We start from the raw sequence: 16775 nt of genomic DNA, 5'->3' as shown, positions 1-16775 counted from the left end.
AATTATTTGTTAGCAAGCTGCGGTAAAGCATATTTAAGATCTACATTAACAAGTATGTCTGTGTACTGTGTTTAAATGTGGTGTCATTTTAAAATGCGCTTTTGCAAGTTATCATTGTTAATTTTTATCCACATTTTCTACTTTCAGATATAATCTATTTCTTACCTTTATGTATAGTATGGAGCCGTACAAACACATAGTGGCATTTATCATTTAGCTTCAACGCTTCATTTCTTTTAGCTTTCCAAAGCGGCAGCACTTTTATACTTCTGCTCCCTTCACCTAAAACTAGGACCTAGTTTACAAAAAAAGTCCTTGAAGTAATGACTGATGTTTACCGTCCAAGGCCATACTCCTTAACAGGAAGAAATTCTGCAGGAAGAAAGACTGAGTTAATTTGAGATAGTGAATGTTGGTGTTGTGATTGAAAGTTGGGGCATATTCATTCTTTTTGGTGTTCATATTGTTGTACATTAAATGTTTATAACTTGCAGCTTTTTTACTTTTGTAGATGCTGGATGAAAATAACCATCTTATACAATGTATAATGGATTATCAGAACAAAGGGAAGACCTCTGAATGTTCTCAGTAAGTTAAGTCAGAATCAGGCGAATGGCAATAGGTCTCACATTTTTAACCATGTGCTACAACTTATGTACAAAAGGGTTATTATAGTATAATTAATTATATCATGTGACTGTCTATAGCCAATCAGCAACCCCTTCTGTCTAAACTTTGCACAAATTACAAAATTCAGGGTATAAATCCTCATTAGACTTCTGCCGTAGTCTTTCACATCTGGCATACTTTTGCAGGATATTGAATACCATTTTACTAACTTTCCAGTCCCCTTCCACACAGTCATCGCTATCATAATGGCTTTGCAACTTGTGCCACGGGTGATTGATTCTGTGAACAAATCTGGGGCCCTGCCACAACTGATTTTGTCATTCCAGACTTCCTTTTCTCTCCCCTCATCTCCACATGTGCATAATATTTAGTTGACAGGCGGCTGTCTGGTGAAAGGGATTTGGGGTGAGGGGGGATATCTGGGTTGATAATGCCAGGAAGCCATCTGGCTAATTACGTGGGTAACTGTGATCTGTTAGCTGCATGAGCCTCGCCTTTCTGTTTTTGCCTGCAGCTTTGTCATTGGGAGGATGAGAGCTCCCAACACCACATCCATGGCCAACAGAGAAAAGCAAGGGAGTTTTTTGGGCAGGGCCTGTGGTTCTAATTTAACTCTATTCATCAAACATCCTTGCTGTTAAGCAAAAGTGTGGCAGACTGCACATGAAATATCTAGCTGTTCTTCGTGCTGTCTATGCAGACCATCATCTGGACCACCTACGCCCACAAGTAAGGGGTGAACTCACAAACCACATATTTCCAGATGTGAGACCAAGTAAACTTTAGTGGTTATCTTTCTGTCAAAGCTTTAACACTCCTCTTCATTATTGGAATAGGCACCACTGTGGAAATCAGGTTTTAGATGCTTTAGGTCAAACATAGGTATTCTCTTTTGGGCTCCATGTCTTGGCTGGGGATAGGTGGGCAGAGGGAAGTTTTGGTGGCCTCTGTGTCTAGCTAATTTTTGCTTGCAGTCTTTCTTGGCTTTCGTTATGGAGGCTTTTGTTCTAGGATTTGTGTCTGACTCCTCCCCATTCTGACTTAGTATACTCTTTGGTTTCCCTGCCAATGATATCTGAATGATCACAGTCCTTCAGGTTTAGTCATCCTCTTTTGTTCCTTGCAGTCAACTCTTGCTACTCGGGAAGGCCTTAAGTAGCATGTAAAACAGATCTAAAAAGTGACATACTTCAAAAGGAGGAAATGGCTTCTATAATAGAGAACCAATAGTAGCGACCTGTGTCCAGATTCAATGTTTTTGGCACCTCGATTGTGTTGGATTTAGGTACATGACTGGTTTATATGAATGACTGGTGAGTTTGCATAACCTTCAGGTGTCACCTGGCCCAGAAATACTCTGCCTAGAAAAAAACTCATTCTCTTTTTGCTCTCATAGTCAGAATTCAAGACAATCATTTGATAATGATCTCTAAGCACCACCCATGCTGAGAGCCCCAAACGTTTTACAATTATTCTGCTAGCTCCGACGTCTCAAAAAATGGAAAAATCGATAAAACATTTCTATACTAAAAGAAAATGTGCAGATCCTCATCCCAGGCCTTTCTATAAGCATTGTTTGGAATCAGTAAAGTTTAGCGCCTATTCTTTAGACATAGAGGCAGGCTGGCTGATATTCCTGTCTAAATTCACCTTCAACAGGAAATGTCAGAAGTCTATTGAATGAACAAAATAACCAAGGTCCCCATGCACAGAAAAAGACCAGTCTGTGTCTACTACAACAACATAGCTGTTACAGTCAGGCTAGTGACAAATCTCTTGGATATTTTGAAGAATTAGTCAACGGTTTGGTTTCATATAAATTCAATAGGCCTCCTAATCGACAAACAGTAAACATAGACCCCGCACCGCTCATACAAACACAAGCAACTTATAATATCTGCAGACAAACCAATTCACATTTTGTAGCAAAATCTAATTCTGTGAAAATTCGCTGGTGCACAGTCACTCAAGCATCATCTTAAATAACCACAAGACTTCCACCGAGTCCTAAAACCCTCTAAACTTGTCATACAAGCGCTTATAATTCCATGCAGACCCTTTAATCTGAAACGTCATCCCAACCACACAATGCCTCTGAACTCCATTCTTGTCCCAACTATAAACTCAAACAACTCGAATATAAAAAGTCTCACTGTCTCAAAACAAATTCACCTCATCACCCACACACCCAAACTGCACCTATGTTCTCTGACCAAAGCACTAGATAAGCCAGTCAATACCTTATGAACCTCGCTCCAACACATAGTAGCACCCCTGCAATTCTTCCTGTACCGCACTCATCTAAGTTGCGCAAACAGCTGGCCTTAATGCCTTCTATCAAAACACAGCTCTGAACAATCATTATCCTTAGCAGAACAGAGGCATATGAGTGAGCCCAATCAAGATATCTGGCTAGGGTTTGTAAGTACCTACCCATGGTTGCGAAACATAATATTGATATTTGCAACTTTATCGTTGACAAACATTGTCATATATTAAGGTAGCCTGAAACATGGTCTGATGATAGATTGTGAAGTTTAATAATTTCATCCTTCTAGGCTTCAAAGGGATTTATTAAAAAGGGGGGGGAGCGAGATGGGGTTGCTTTTGACTTATTATGACGCTTTTGCATGCATGGAAAACCCACTCCAGCCTTCTCCCTATTTGAGTTGATGTTTGCAAAATGCACCATTGAAAACCTGAGGATGTCTGCTTAAAACTCAGGTGTTTAAAACTAATAAATGTGTTCTGAGCACACCTATTTACTCAATAATAAGCTAATTGCTACTGGTTTATTTTGATCTGTGTGCTGCACCTAATAGAGTATACCCAATACTCTGTTACTAAACTGCGAAAAAGTGGCTGGTCTACATGCGTTGACACAGACTTAGCTGCGCACAACTTAAGTTTCTTTTTATTGATGTAACACTGCTTATGTTTTCACAAATTTATTCATGTTGCTTCACAATAAATTTCACCATAAACATTGTAGTGTTATTCTTCAGTTAACATTTTTCATTACATTTCTCTATAGTCCATGATTCAATATATGAATACAAAAGCAAACAATCAATATGAAATTAAGCTGGTATTCGCCCAATGCATTTCGGGACATTGGAAAATGTCCCTTCGTCAGGGGCACCACTGCAAAATAAACATAATTTACAGGCACATCAGTCAATATTGTTTGAAACGTTTAAATATATAAGAAAAATCATAAATTGTCATCACCATGAAAAAACAAGAATAAACAAGAGAAAAGCCTTCACCATCATCACCCGTGTTGTGTGTGTGTGCAGCAAACCGACGTCAAACAATTACTTACACCAAATGATTGAGAGCCTCTCCCTCAAATGAGTATCTATTTGACTAACGTCAGTCAACAACTATTACCATATTCTGCAATCAAAAATCAAAGAATTCCTTAGCTCAACACGTTCTTAAATTTCATCTGAATTCTCACTTATATATAACACATTGTTCCATACCTAGTTTCTTTCTCCCAAGTGAGAACTTCGATGAATTTCCGCTCCAGACCTCGTAACTATTTCCAACTCGAGATGGTCTCAACCTGTCGAATATTAACAAATGGGGACTCACTATTTCATACCTCTATCTAACGAAAAGCTCCTAGTAAATTCATGTATGCATACCTTAAGTCGCATCAAGAGGTTCTTTATGGCATTACTAATCCCAGAATCCACTCGACACTGAATGGTCACTACAACCTGCAAATTATTGAAAAAAGCCATAAGTCTAGTTCCCGCGATTTATTTAAAGAAACACCTGAGCACGAACAATTTACTAGCCGTCTGAGCTCTCACCTTCTAGAGAAACCCGATATGCCCAAATGCCAAAACTCGTCCTCTCTCCGTGCCTGGATACGAACAATCCTCCGGGTTTTTAACAAACAATTCGGACGCTTCCGGCTTTCGTAGTACAACCATCGGTTACTATTGGTTAAGCGCCCGTCGTATCTACCAATACCAAGAAACTCTTGCTAGTCCCAACGTTTCCTATTGGTGGAGCACCCATGGTATCTACCTATCACGCAAACTCTTGCTGTTCCCTGCCGCAAACAACATCCGATCAACAACCAAGTCTTCAACCTTTTTTTTGTGTAAACAATGTCACCATACTTTATTGAAAAGAACAAGTGTGTGTTTGAAAAAAACGCGATTCAGACGATCAGAAGCAAGAGCAGTAAGAGACAGTCCCACGAGAATGATACAAATAATAACAGTGAAGAAAATTAAAACAGAATGATAAGTGAAACAAGTATCAAAATCATACCTGTACATTTTTCTACATTTGAAACATCTATAAAGAGCTGAATACAGTACAATCTTCACAAGAAATTACTCAGTAGCTCTTTGATGGTTTTTGAACGAGTGTAGGCAAACAAAGGTTTGTCGTTGAAAATGTTTTGAAAATCTGTTTCCTGTTGTAAGAGTTCCCATCTTTTCTTTATGTTGTTTTTTATTTTCTGGGAGTTAGTCGAGTATTTTGACACAAATACATTCCGTTTTTTTTCCATCTGTTGCTTCTTCATTAATAATGTCTCCCGATTCTCCTTAAGAGCCTTGGTCTGAGCTTCTTCCAATAATGTTTCTGGATAACCTCTTTTTTTTATAATTCTCCTTGTATTCATTGATGTAATCAATGCACTTCTCTGGTTTGGTCACTATTCTCCTCAACCTTAAGAATTGTGAGTAAGGCAAATTTCTTAACAAGTTTGGAGGATGAAAACTTGAGAAATGTAACATACTGTTTTTATCCGTGGGTTTTCGATGAAGTGTAGTTACTATTTTATTTCCTTCAATTTCTACGTTCACATCCAAATATGCTATTTTAGATCTACTGGTAGTGAATGTGACTTGAATCCTCGGGTTCCTGGTATTCAGATTCAGTATGTTGTTCTCCAATTGTGTATCTGAACCAGACCAAATTAGAAAAATTTCGTCTATGAAGCGACAAAAAAATTCAAGATTGTCAGTCCATTCCTTATGTGCAAAGATATGGTCTTGTTCAAACTTTGCCATATAGGTGTTAGCATATACCGGAGCTCGAGTAAAGCCCATGGAAGTTCCATTTAATTGCATGTAAAACTTGTTTGCCCATTTGAAATAGCTGTTTTGCAGACAGAATTGTGTCAGTTCTAGTAAGAATACTGGGTTTAACTCAATTTCTGGATGTTGTAACAACATCCACTCTTCAGCTTCCAAACCGTCAGTATGACCAATCGAAGTATACAAAGATACCACATCTATGGTGCACAAAATGTATTCATTTCCAGTTTTTAATTTTATCTTTGCCAATTTGAGTAGAAAATCCGTAGTATCCTGTATGTAAGTATGCCAATTTGATGTTGAGATCACTCAAGAATCTTCCTAAGTCGTCTTCTGACATTCTCTCGGAAAGGTCTGCTTGAATACTGGAAATCTCTGTTTTTAACTCCTCAATTGTTTTTGCTAGTTCTTCTATAATGAGAAGGATTAAATCCAGCGAACATTTATTGAGGATCTGGTACCACTTTTCCATAAATTGGACATTATTTTGTAAGCGATATAACATCGGTTTAATGGATAATCTGAGTCCTCTCGGGATCGGTTTGACCATATGATATTGAATCAACGTAGACGCATGGAGTCGTTGGTTCAGCTCACGTCTAGCTGTAAATTCTAACTGTTTCAACTGGTGTCCGATTGATCCACTGTGTGCCTGTAAGTTACTTACTTCATTTATCAAACCATAAACTTCAGCAGCTTGTTCCGCGGTGTAAGCTCTTGTTGTAGCTCTGTTATCTGTCAATGAAGCTATAGATTCAAAAGACATTTTTTACGTGTTTTACTGTGGGTGCTCTAGAAAAAATGTGGGTAAATGTTTAAAACTAATAAATGTGTTCTGAGCACACCTATTTACTCAATAATAAGCTAATTGCTACTGGTTTATTTTGATCTGTGTGCTGCACCTAATAGAGTATACCCAATACTCTCTTACTAAACTGCGAGGGAGGGAGAGGCTCTCAATCATTTGGTGTATGTAATTGTTTAACGTCGGTTTGCTGCACACACACAACACGGGTGATGATGGTGAAGGCTTTGCTCTTGTTTATTCTTGTTTTTTCATGGTGATGACAATTTATGATTTTTCTTATATATTGAAACGTTTCAAACAATATTGACTGATGTGCCTGTAAATTATGTTTATTTTGCAGTGGTGCCCCTGACGAAGGGACTTTTTCCAATTTCCCGAAATGCATTGGGCGAATACCAGCTTAATTTCATATTGATTGTTTGCTTTTGTATTCATATATTGAATCATGGACTATTGAGAAATGTAATGAAAAATGTTAACTGAAGAATAACACTACAATGTTTATGGTGAAATTTATTGTGAAGCAACATGAATAAATTGTATTTGTGAAAACATAAGCAGTGTTAGATCGATAAAAAGAAACTTAAGTTGTGCGCAGCTAAGTCTGTGTCAACGCATGTTGACCAGCTACTTTTTCGTAGTTTAAAACTCAGGTGTTCCATATCCATTTCTCAAACTCCTATTTTTTGGTTTTATTGAAAGCCAATGACTTCAGAGAATATATTTCTGTTACATAGTAATATTATGTTTTTTCATCCAGTCAATAAAGAAAGACCTCCAACAACTTGTTAATTCAGTAATTCAGGCAAAATGGAATCAGTAAGAATCTGGAAATCCACTTGGGCATTACATTGCTCAAAGGCTAACTCAGTTGACTGAAGATAGCCAGGGCGTGTCCTAACTGCAGTCCTCCATTTGTGGCCCTCCCTAATTCAGAACTGCTAAGCCTATCGTAAATACAGTGTTGTGATTATCAGGAGCAAAGCATATCTTTTCTTAAAGGTGATACTGCATAGCCCTCAGTAGTAAATAGAGATATACAAAAAAATTAGTTTTCTTTGGCATCACCAACTAAGAAGCCCCTGCAAGATAGGCAGACTGACCTATCTGATCCTTAACTAGGATTTCCAGCAACTGCTCCTTGATTGTCTTTTTCACTTTGTCACAGTGTTATACACCTGAAGTGTACTACTGCTTCTTGTGCTGTTTCAGTGACCCAGAAGTAATCTCTGCGCAAAAAGGACAAACTTGTCCAGCCTGTTTGTCAAACACACTTTTCGAAGATGTTCGTTTTAGAGGTGAACCTGATCTGAGGATGAAGACAATAAGTATTACAGAGCTGGGAGTTTGTAGCTCTCTCACGAGTAGCCCACTATAGCTGTGTCATTGAAGCCAGGGAAGAACAAGAATCATGGATAATTGGAGATGGAAATCATGTTAAACAAGCATTTGCAGTACAATAGGTCTTGCATTTACACGAGTTTAAGCTATTGGCATTGTAAATGACAATGCCTTCTATTTCTGTTTTGAAAACAAAAAAGACAGTTATTTGCAATGTCAATAGCTCAAACTTGCGTGAAAGCGAGACCTATTGCATTGCACATGCATGTTGATAGTCTGACTTGCATCTTTTTCCTTAATTTGTCCTTCCCTAGACCTCCATATCTGTAAAGATATGCATAGATATATCGTGGGGTTTTCTGGCATCTCCATTGTTAGATATCAGTGCTTTTTCTACATTCTCCGCTCTGATTGAAACCATATAAGGGTCCCCATTGACAAGCCATGGGGATCTACTTAACCCTTTTGCTTCTGCTGCGCACCTTACATGGGAAGAGACTTTTCCATTGTCCAATTTTCTAACCTTGCAAACTTGAGATAAGAGTCATAATTCACACTTCACACTTTATTAATGCAGCTTTTGATGCAGGAAAAATCACTCTTATGTACCCGTGTGTACCTCCAGTAGTCAATTTTTATAGTGGCAGTAGGAAAAGTGTTCACATTGTGGTGTTTAGTACTTCCCCAATTAGCAAGACTTTGTGGCTTAACAGATAACTCTCCTCAGTTCTTTCTTAGTGATCTATGTTTATCACCATGAAAATGTTGTGCCCCATAGTAATACAAAACATATTGGTTCAATGTGAAGTGTGGCCTCCTGGGGGCAAATACCCAGACCGTGAACACAAACTGCATGGATCCACATTTAATGTGGGTAAATTTACATCCAAGTCCTTGTGGTGCACCCCGCAGTGGGGGGAAGCACACTACTAACACGAGGTGTGCAAACACTCCATGCGTGCTATTCGGTGAAGGTTTGGAATGGTGAAACATTACCAGGCAAAAAGCCCTGTGAAGTGCAATTTGCCCCTGGACAGTGTACATTTGAGAGTAAAAGTGAATTTGTTCCCCACGCGGTATTTACTCTGGAACCGGGATCGTTGCCATAAAAGTATCCAAGGAACAGCATGCTTTAATGTGCTGCGAAGCCAACTGCGGTGTGTATGTTCTACAACCAGCTGCCTTACCCCTGCGCTTACAGCAGAAGCAGCCTTCTGAGCAGCGAACGTACGCTGCATAACCATCCCCTGGCCTATACGCATGCTGCAAGGGCTGTAAGTGTAACCCCGTAACTTGTGGATGTGATATAACAACATAAAAAAAAACTTGGTAGCAAACTATAAATATAGCAACATGTGAAATCAAGGACATGACACAAAAAGCAATGGAAAACAAAATTATGAAAGCGCAATGACCTAGAGGTAACATCATATCATTATTATAGGATGGTAATCTAGTATTTAAATTATACATGCCAGCAGCTGCATCAGCTGATCATTCATGCGATGGATTGCTAGTCTGAGGCATTTTTGTTAAGGCGAGTTGCCAAATCAACAAGAGCACATGCGCCTCGCGCTAAAAGTAAAAAAAAAAAAAAAAGGCGTGCAGTCTGCAGCAGTAGGCGCACGCTTGGGAGCGCAGGCTTCACTTTTTCAAGCACTGCACTTGTGGCGTACCACTGCTTACTCCCGCAAGCTGTATGCCGCCACAAGCACGAGTGCAGTGCTTGAAAAATAGCTGAACGACGGCTAAAGGTCTCCTATGCAGCGCATGTGTGCTGCGTAGGCGAGAACTAAAAAGAAACATATTATTGTATCGCTCAAAATACACCTATTAGTATTGCATCTTCACCATTATCAGTCTAACCTGAGTTATCTGTGCTATCCACTGTCTGGGCCGTTTTTACCTCCTTTGTAGGAGTGTTGTCCAAGACAAGTATGCATAAGTTCTGACATCACCAATGTCCAAGTTAAAGGACACATATATAGTATGTGATGTGACTTCATCAGAGTCCAATAAAATATACAATCGTTTTTTTTTCCTTCGCCGTTCTATGCAACAGTCACAAACGCTCACGGAGGGGGTGCGCTTCTGGGGAGCAGGTCTAGTTAGTTGTTTCAGACACGCTCTTTCAATATACACAGAAAGAAAGTAGAACACTCAGAGTGCTGATGCACAGGAAATATTCACCCATGCTGCACAAGCAACAAAGCTAGGAGGTCTTTGTCTAGTTGTTTGTTAGTTCCCAGATTCCATTCTTTAAAGGGCAAGTGCTTCACAAGCTGCATAAAGGACATACCCCAACATAAATATTGGCTCCGCACATTTTAGAGGGCATATAGACAATATAACACGTTTTCTTTCTGACCTCAAATTACTGAATATTCAGGTTCTTCTATTTCATTATAATTACATCTGAGAGTGTTAATGATGATTAGTAATGTATCTCATCAATGTCCATTGGAGCTATACAAGTACTATTGATGAGATTGGATGTCATTACAGAAAATGAAGATTGGATTAGCTGAAATACAACTGTGGTGAATAACAATAGAAACTGTGGGGCTTATATAGATGGAAATGCTATTGTACAAAATACACACAGAATAACCTGATATATGTATACATTATTTGTGTTCAAAATATAGAATTACTGAAATATTTGCCCTCTGAGGCTATAGAGTGATGTATATTTCACTGGTTTGGAAATCTTAAATAATAAGGATAATGTGTACATGTCATTAAACTAGACCTGACCGGCAGTTAGCAGATGCTGGAATTTGCTACAGATAATGAAAGAAACATTTTGCAAAGTGACAATTTCTCCTCAAAAGTTCAAGGACCAGTGGGCATATGATACCTGCTCTCGCCGAGGGCACCACGCTCTCAAATTGTTGCCTAGAGCTGGGGGGACAGATGCACTGAAATTATGTTTGATTTAGGGGCCTATTACGATCTTGTTTGGAAAGGCTCCGGACCGAATCAGACACATTTCCGACCGACTGATTACGATGGAAGGAAACCGTTCAGGTTGTCCGGTTTGGTTCCAAGCTGCATTCAGAACGCCCCCGTCCGGCGCCAAACCGTACTGCTTTATGGACATTGTTTCTGACCGAGCGATTTGAGACAGCCGTTCCGAGTCGGTCTGCACGATACGGCTGTCGGATTCTAACTTTGGGGGCCCGTAGCAGGCCCCCCTTCAACCGGGGCCCTCCGATTTGGGCCAATGGGGGTACTCATGGGACCTCTTTCCAACCATGCACAGTGTGGCAGGCACCATGAGGTGCCCGCCATAGGGTGCAAGATTTTCCCCAACCACCCCTTTTTTCAATAGAAACCGGTGTTCTCGTACAGAACTCAGGCTCTCATTGAAGTCGATGTGAGTCCGACCGAACGATGTTGGGAAGTATCGTAATAGGTTGGTCGGACTCTCCGAACCCGATTCGGTCAAAAGAGTTTCCGAGCAACATCGTAATAGTTCCCTTAGTGTTGCACAGCAACAAATGGTGCAGTCTTATGCATTTCTCTTCAGGTCTGACCGGCCTTATCAGTCTAAGACTCAGATAATCATTTTTGACAGGCCTTCTTATCGTAACTGGTGAGCACAGTTGTCTCTCAGGTTTCATGTTGGAGCTCCCCATCCAGCAAAACATTTTGAGCTCTTAAATGTTAAAAGATTTTAGTCAAAGGACAAGTGTTTCATCGTCCTTTTCAGAAAACTACAAAGATTACAACAAGCTTTGTTCCATAGTTATAGCAGTCCTCTAACATGGATAGAATCCGTTTTGTTCTCCTGTCTTTCTTGGTGATAATTGTCCTCTAATATAGAGGATGAGAAGTGGCATTAATGCCTCTTTCCAAAGGAGTTTCCACATGAGGACAGTTTCCATCTCAGTCCTTCCTTCTTCACCAGTGGAGGGCTGTTCAAGACCGTCTAATTTGAAACAGACGGAAAGTATTTTTGCAGCATCCTGTTTAAATTAAGATGTTCCCTTTGTCATAGATTGGTCTGTCAACAGAGTACCCATCGCAGTGCTCACTTGCTCTTATTCTTCCTAAAGGAATGACTGGGTGACTGTAGTTCTATAGAAAAAACAACTATGCCCCTGCGCTATAAACATTCAATGATTGGATAGTAATGATGTAAGTTTGTTTAGGAAAATAGTGAAGGTTATTAGGACAAATCTACACATTTAGTGAATCTCCGAGAAGGTGTATATATATGAATGAAGATACATAGGTGTATCTTCATTCAGTTCAAATAATCTTTATTTCGATCATAGAAGATCATAAAAGATGTACAATTAATTCTCATCATTAAAACATTATAAAAATATACTGTAAGTTTAAAAAAATTCCCGAAGACATGATTACGATATGAGTTGGTAGAAAATGCAAATTAGTTTTAAAAAAGAGAAGCAAATATTCATGCACTTTTAGTGTCCCTGATAATTATTGCACGTAATCGCCACATTGCCGTCAGGAATTTTGCCATTACGAACACTGTTGGAGCCGATAAGTCTGTTTTGAGGACTCTGTAGGCCGGAGCATAAGTTCGGAAGCCCAGGTTCCTCAAATGAGGGACCAACCAGTATCTCCTGATTCTGCTGTATGCTCTGCAGAACAGGACCACATGAAGATCACTTTCCAGTTTATAGTTACAAGCAGGACAGACCCCTAAGTCCAGATTTCCTTCCCAAGATTTAGTAAGGGACCTCAGGGGGAGAGAACCGTATCTCCATTGCATGAAGATCTTCCGTGCAAACACAGGCGACATAGCGTTCAATACATATTCGGGACTGTAGGAGTCTTTTGTCTTGATAAATATGTCCGTTAAGGATCCATCCCTTATGGAATTGATAGTTTTCAGAAGCATGGCGCTATAGAATAAATTTGAGAGTTCCTTTCTGGGGAGCCTTACGGCCACTGCTTCCGGGTTGGACCATAACTCTGGGACTCCAAGGAACGTACACATGTCCCTAATGTACTTTATCCACGGAATTTTAGTGGCATAGGTTGATCTAAGGAGTTCCTGCAATTCATTTCTGTAGTGTACCAGCTCCTGACTGCTCCAAAAGCGCCTCCAATAAGTCAGGGGTTTGAGGCCCAGTTCCTCGGTGATTGGTCGTAGTGCCAGATCCATTCTTAGGGGAAGTAGAGGAGTGCTCGGGGGGAGTGCGGCTAGTTGTCTTATGAAATTGTTTTCTGCAACCTGTACAGTGTGTAGCGGTATGTGTCCCCATATCTCACCCCCATAGACAATGCCCCCCCGGGCTTGGGCTTTGTAAATATGGATGGCGGGTGCCAGTGGACGTAGTGGTGATTTTTTTGCAATTCTTGTGATGGCACCTGCCCTCTGGACTAGTTTTGCGGTTGCTTTTGTTTTGTGTGGCAACCAAGTCAGGTTCTGGTTGAGGGTTATGCCGAGATATTCTATTACGTATACTCTCTCTAGGATTGTGGATCCTAGGCGGGGATTTGGGCAGCTTTTGGGTCTGGGATTGAGGATCATAAATTTAGTCTTGGAAGGGTTTATTTCTAGGCCCCTTTCATTGCAGAACCCCAGAAACCCGTTCAGAATCCTCTGAAGCCCCATTGGCGTTTTTGAAAGCAGCAGGGTGTCATCTGCGAACATAATCGCTGGCACCCTGCTGCTATTAAGATGTGGGGCATCAATGTTAGGGATCCTATTCAGGTGCTCGATCACCCCGTTTACAAATAAGCAAAACAGGGTCAGCGCCAATACGCAGCCCTGCCTTACTCCTCTGCAAACGGGGAATCTATCTGTCAATCTGCCACCCTTCCCATATCTCACTCAGGCGTAGTTGTTAGTGTGGAGCCTGATTAAGATGTGGAGAATGTCTCCTGGGATGCCCAGATCAGCCAGCACCGCCCACAATTTAGCCCTAGGAAGTAAATCGAAGGCGGCGCGGAGGTCCAGAAAGACCGCATACAATGTCCCACCTTCTATAAGCACCGTCTTCCAATATATAATATTCAGTCTTAATATTTGGTCGACTGTTGAAACTCCTTTTCTAAAACCCGCCTGGAGAGGGCTTAAGATATCAGTCTCCTCCATCCAGCTTAACAGCCTATTAAGAACTAGTCTGCCAAACAACTTTTGGGATACATCAATGAGGCTGATTGGGCAATAGTTGGCTGGGAGCAGGGGCGACCCCTTTTTGAATATCGGGACCACCTCTGCTCCCAGCCAAGTATCTGGTATTTTTATCCCCCCCAGCACTGCATTGAATAAAACCATAAGGTAGGGTGCCCAAATTCCAGGTTCGTGTTTAAATAGGTCGCCCGGCACCCCGTCCAGGCCCGGTGCCTTCCCCGAGGAGAGCCCTGCTATTGCATTCCTAATTTCTTTTATGGTGAAGGGATCAGAGGTCTGTCCAGCAGGAGTAATTGGCACTGCTACTTCTATCCCATCATTCTCTAGGGAGTATAGCTGCTGGAAATGTTTCTGCCACACATTTGTAGCAATGTTGGGTTCAATTGCGGTAGGAAGATCCCCACATCCATGATTAATTATTCTCCAGAATCTACGGGAGTCTCTTGTTGCTAAAGACTCCGATAGATTCTCCCAGTGCTGTACATCCCACTCTATCTTGTCGTTGGCTATAAGTGTTTTGTAGGCCTTCCTTCGGGAGGAAATCTTTTCCCTCGGTCCGCCCGCTTTTATGCTAGATAGGAGGTCCCATTTTGCATCTCGGCAAGCTCTATTGAACCAAGTGCATTTATTCAGTCCCTGGGATCTAGGTGCTCTGGTGCTGAAGAGGTCAGCTTCGAGCTTCCTGATTAGATGTTCATGTGCCTGCGCGAGATCCTCACTAATTTCCTTTGTGGAGCCAGAGTTCCGCAAATTGAAAACCTCCTCTAAGGTTGGAATAATTCCAGCGTATAGGGAGGCTATCTTATCTTCGCTAGAGGCAAGATTAACCCATTTAATCCTCTTCCTGTTGTTTTCCAGGAGATGTCCCTCTCTAAGATTTTGCTCGCATGGAGCACTCGCCTCCAAGCAAGGGATGGCAAAATCTAGCTCTAAGGCATTATGATCGCTATCCTGTCTAGGCATTACTCTAAAGTCCTGAACCCTTTTCCACTAATGCATCTGTACCAAGAAATTGTCTAGTCTAGATTCCCTCCCAGCCCGGTTGAACGTACATTTGCTCGGAATATCAGAGCTAATGCGGCCGTTACAAGCCCTCAGGCCATGGGTGAGATTAAGCGTGTTTATTTGAACTGCCAGCGGTGTCCATGCTCTAGGGGGGGGCCTCTGTTGGAGGTACCTGCCAACTTGAATCCTCCTCTAGGGAGGGTCCATCAAGTAATCCAGGTAACGGTTCGAAGTGCGAATTAAAGTCCCCCCCCTATTAGGTATGGTATGCCGACTCCACGATATAACGTGAAGCTGAGCAGCCTAAATCGGAAGCCACCCAAATTGCCAAGCCGCCAGACGGTCGGCCTCTCCCTCCCCAGCTAGCTTGTATTGAGAATGTCTGAAAGCCCCTATATATGGTCTCCTCCCTTGTCCAAGTCTCTTGAAAGAGACAGATACTTTTTGAATTTATTAATTCGCCCCACGAGACCGAGTCTATTTTATTGGCCAGGCCTGCCAAATTCCATGAAAGCAGTTTTAATGGTTGAGATTCATGGTGCCCAGTCCGCAACATGGTTTGGTTGGGCATTTGTGATGATGGGATGGTCGGGCTGTCCTCTGCGTGTGCTCTTGACTCCTAAGTGGGACCTCCAAGTTGGATCCCCTTTCTTCTCTCTGATGGAAAGGACCTAAATTTCTAGCGGGAGAGTTCACCTCTCCATGGGTGGAATTGGGGGTTTTATAAGTGCCTTCGTCCTGCCATGATATTCGCCTATATACCCTTTCTTCAGGGACCGAATGTCAGTCTACCATTTCGAGGCAGTCGTACCGGTTGAAAAGTGGTAGAGGCGGTGGCTGATAGTGTCTTGGGGGCCAATGCACTTCTTTTTCAAATCCACCCATGCCCATTCCTCTTCTGTTTACAGTCTACCACCCTTGGAGAACATCATAGGTTGGCGGGTAGTCAAGAGGTGTTCGCGTTTGATTGTAGGAGATTCTCCTCCCTCCCTGGTTATTCCCCCAGTTTCCCTGTGCGTTCTGACGGTACCCTCGTCTGATTATTAGTTGTGTGGGTGTTTACTGGGTAGAAGAACGAAAGTGGGAGTGGGTGGATGTTATTACCCTCGTCCTCTAGAAAGGGGCCACAAATGTATGAGACTGTTCCTGGTTCTTTAAAGCTCACCAGTATACAGTCACCACTAATTGTTTTGGGTCTCTTTCCTACCCACGAGACTCTTCTTACCATACGAATTTCACTGGACATACCTCTAGGAAGTGGTCTGTGTGTGGATAGCCAGTTGATTACTTTGTTTTTAAGAGATGCCCCTGTCTCGAGTGTAGCCGCTTTTAATTCGGGTACTCCAGCTAGAATGGCAGTATATAGGGCCACCTCTGGTGGGAGATTAACAGTGACTGTTTTATGCACTGTGTTATTAAAGTCCTGTGAATTTTGGTTTATAGTTGATGAAGATTTAGGTGGACTTTTATGTTGTAAGTGAGAATACGTGGTATCAGTGACTGGTAGTGTTTGTTGTGCACTAAGAGGTTGGTTATTAGGGGCTCCTGCTGGGGTCGGTGGCATAGATGGTTTGGCTCTTGCGCTCGGTGGTTGATGGCTGGGTGGTTTGGACTTTTTGGTGCCGGTTGATGTTCGTACGGCCTCACTGATCTTAGCAGGTTTCGGGGGGTCAATATTGTTTTTGGGTTTTGGATCAGTATTAGGAGCTGTGGGACATAGAACCCCAGGTTTACAGGAATCCATGAACTGTGATGCAGTTTTCTCGATTTTAATTAATCTAGCTTCCATTTTTATCAGGCGGGC

At 41.5% G+C, this 16775-nt stretch overlaps 1 protein-coding gene across 3 annotated transcripts in view; it reads left to right on the top strand.

Moving 5' to 3' along the window:
- The window catches only part of SS18 (SS18 subunit of BAF chromatin remodeling complex), a 359812-nt gene that overhangs the window by 22852 nt on the left and 320185 nt on the right, over positions 1-16775 (top strand). For all 3 annotated transcript variants that reach the window (XM_086965659.1, XM_086965658.1, XM_086965657.1), the window contains exon 2: positions 512-588. In XM_086965659.1, coding sequence (XP_086821785.1) covers positions 512-588 — 77 coding nt within the window. The remainder of the gene's footprint in view (positions 1-511; positions 589-16775) is intronic.

This window comes from Lissotriton vulgaris, chromosome 4_1 (assembly GCF_964263255.1).
Source record: "Lissotriton vulgaris chromosome 4_1, aLisVul1.2, whole genome shotgun sequence".
In the NCBI taxonomy this organism is placed as follows: Eukaryota; Metazoa; Chordata; class Amphibia; order Caudata; family Salamandridae; genus Lissotriton; species Lissotriton vulgaris.
The sequence above is the reverse complement of the archived record's forward strand: the minus strand, read 5'-3'. Positions and strand labels throughout refer to the sequence as shown.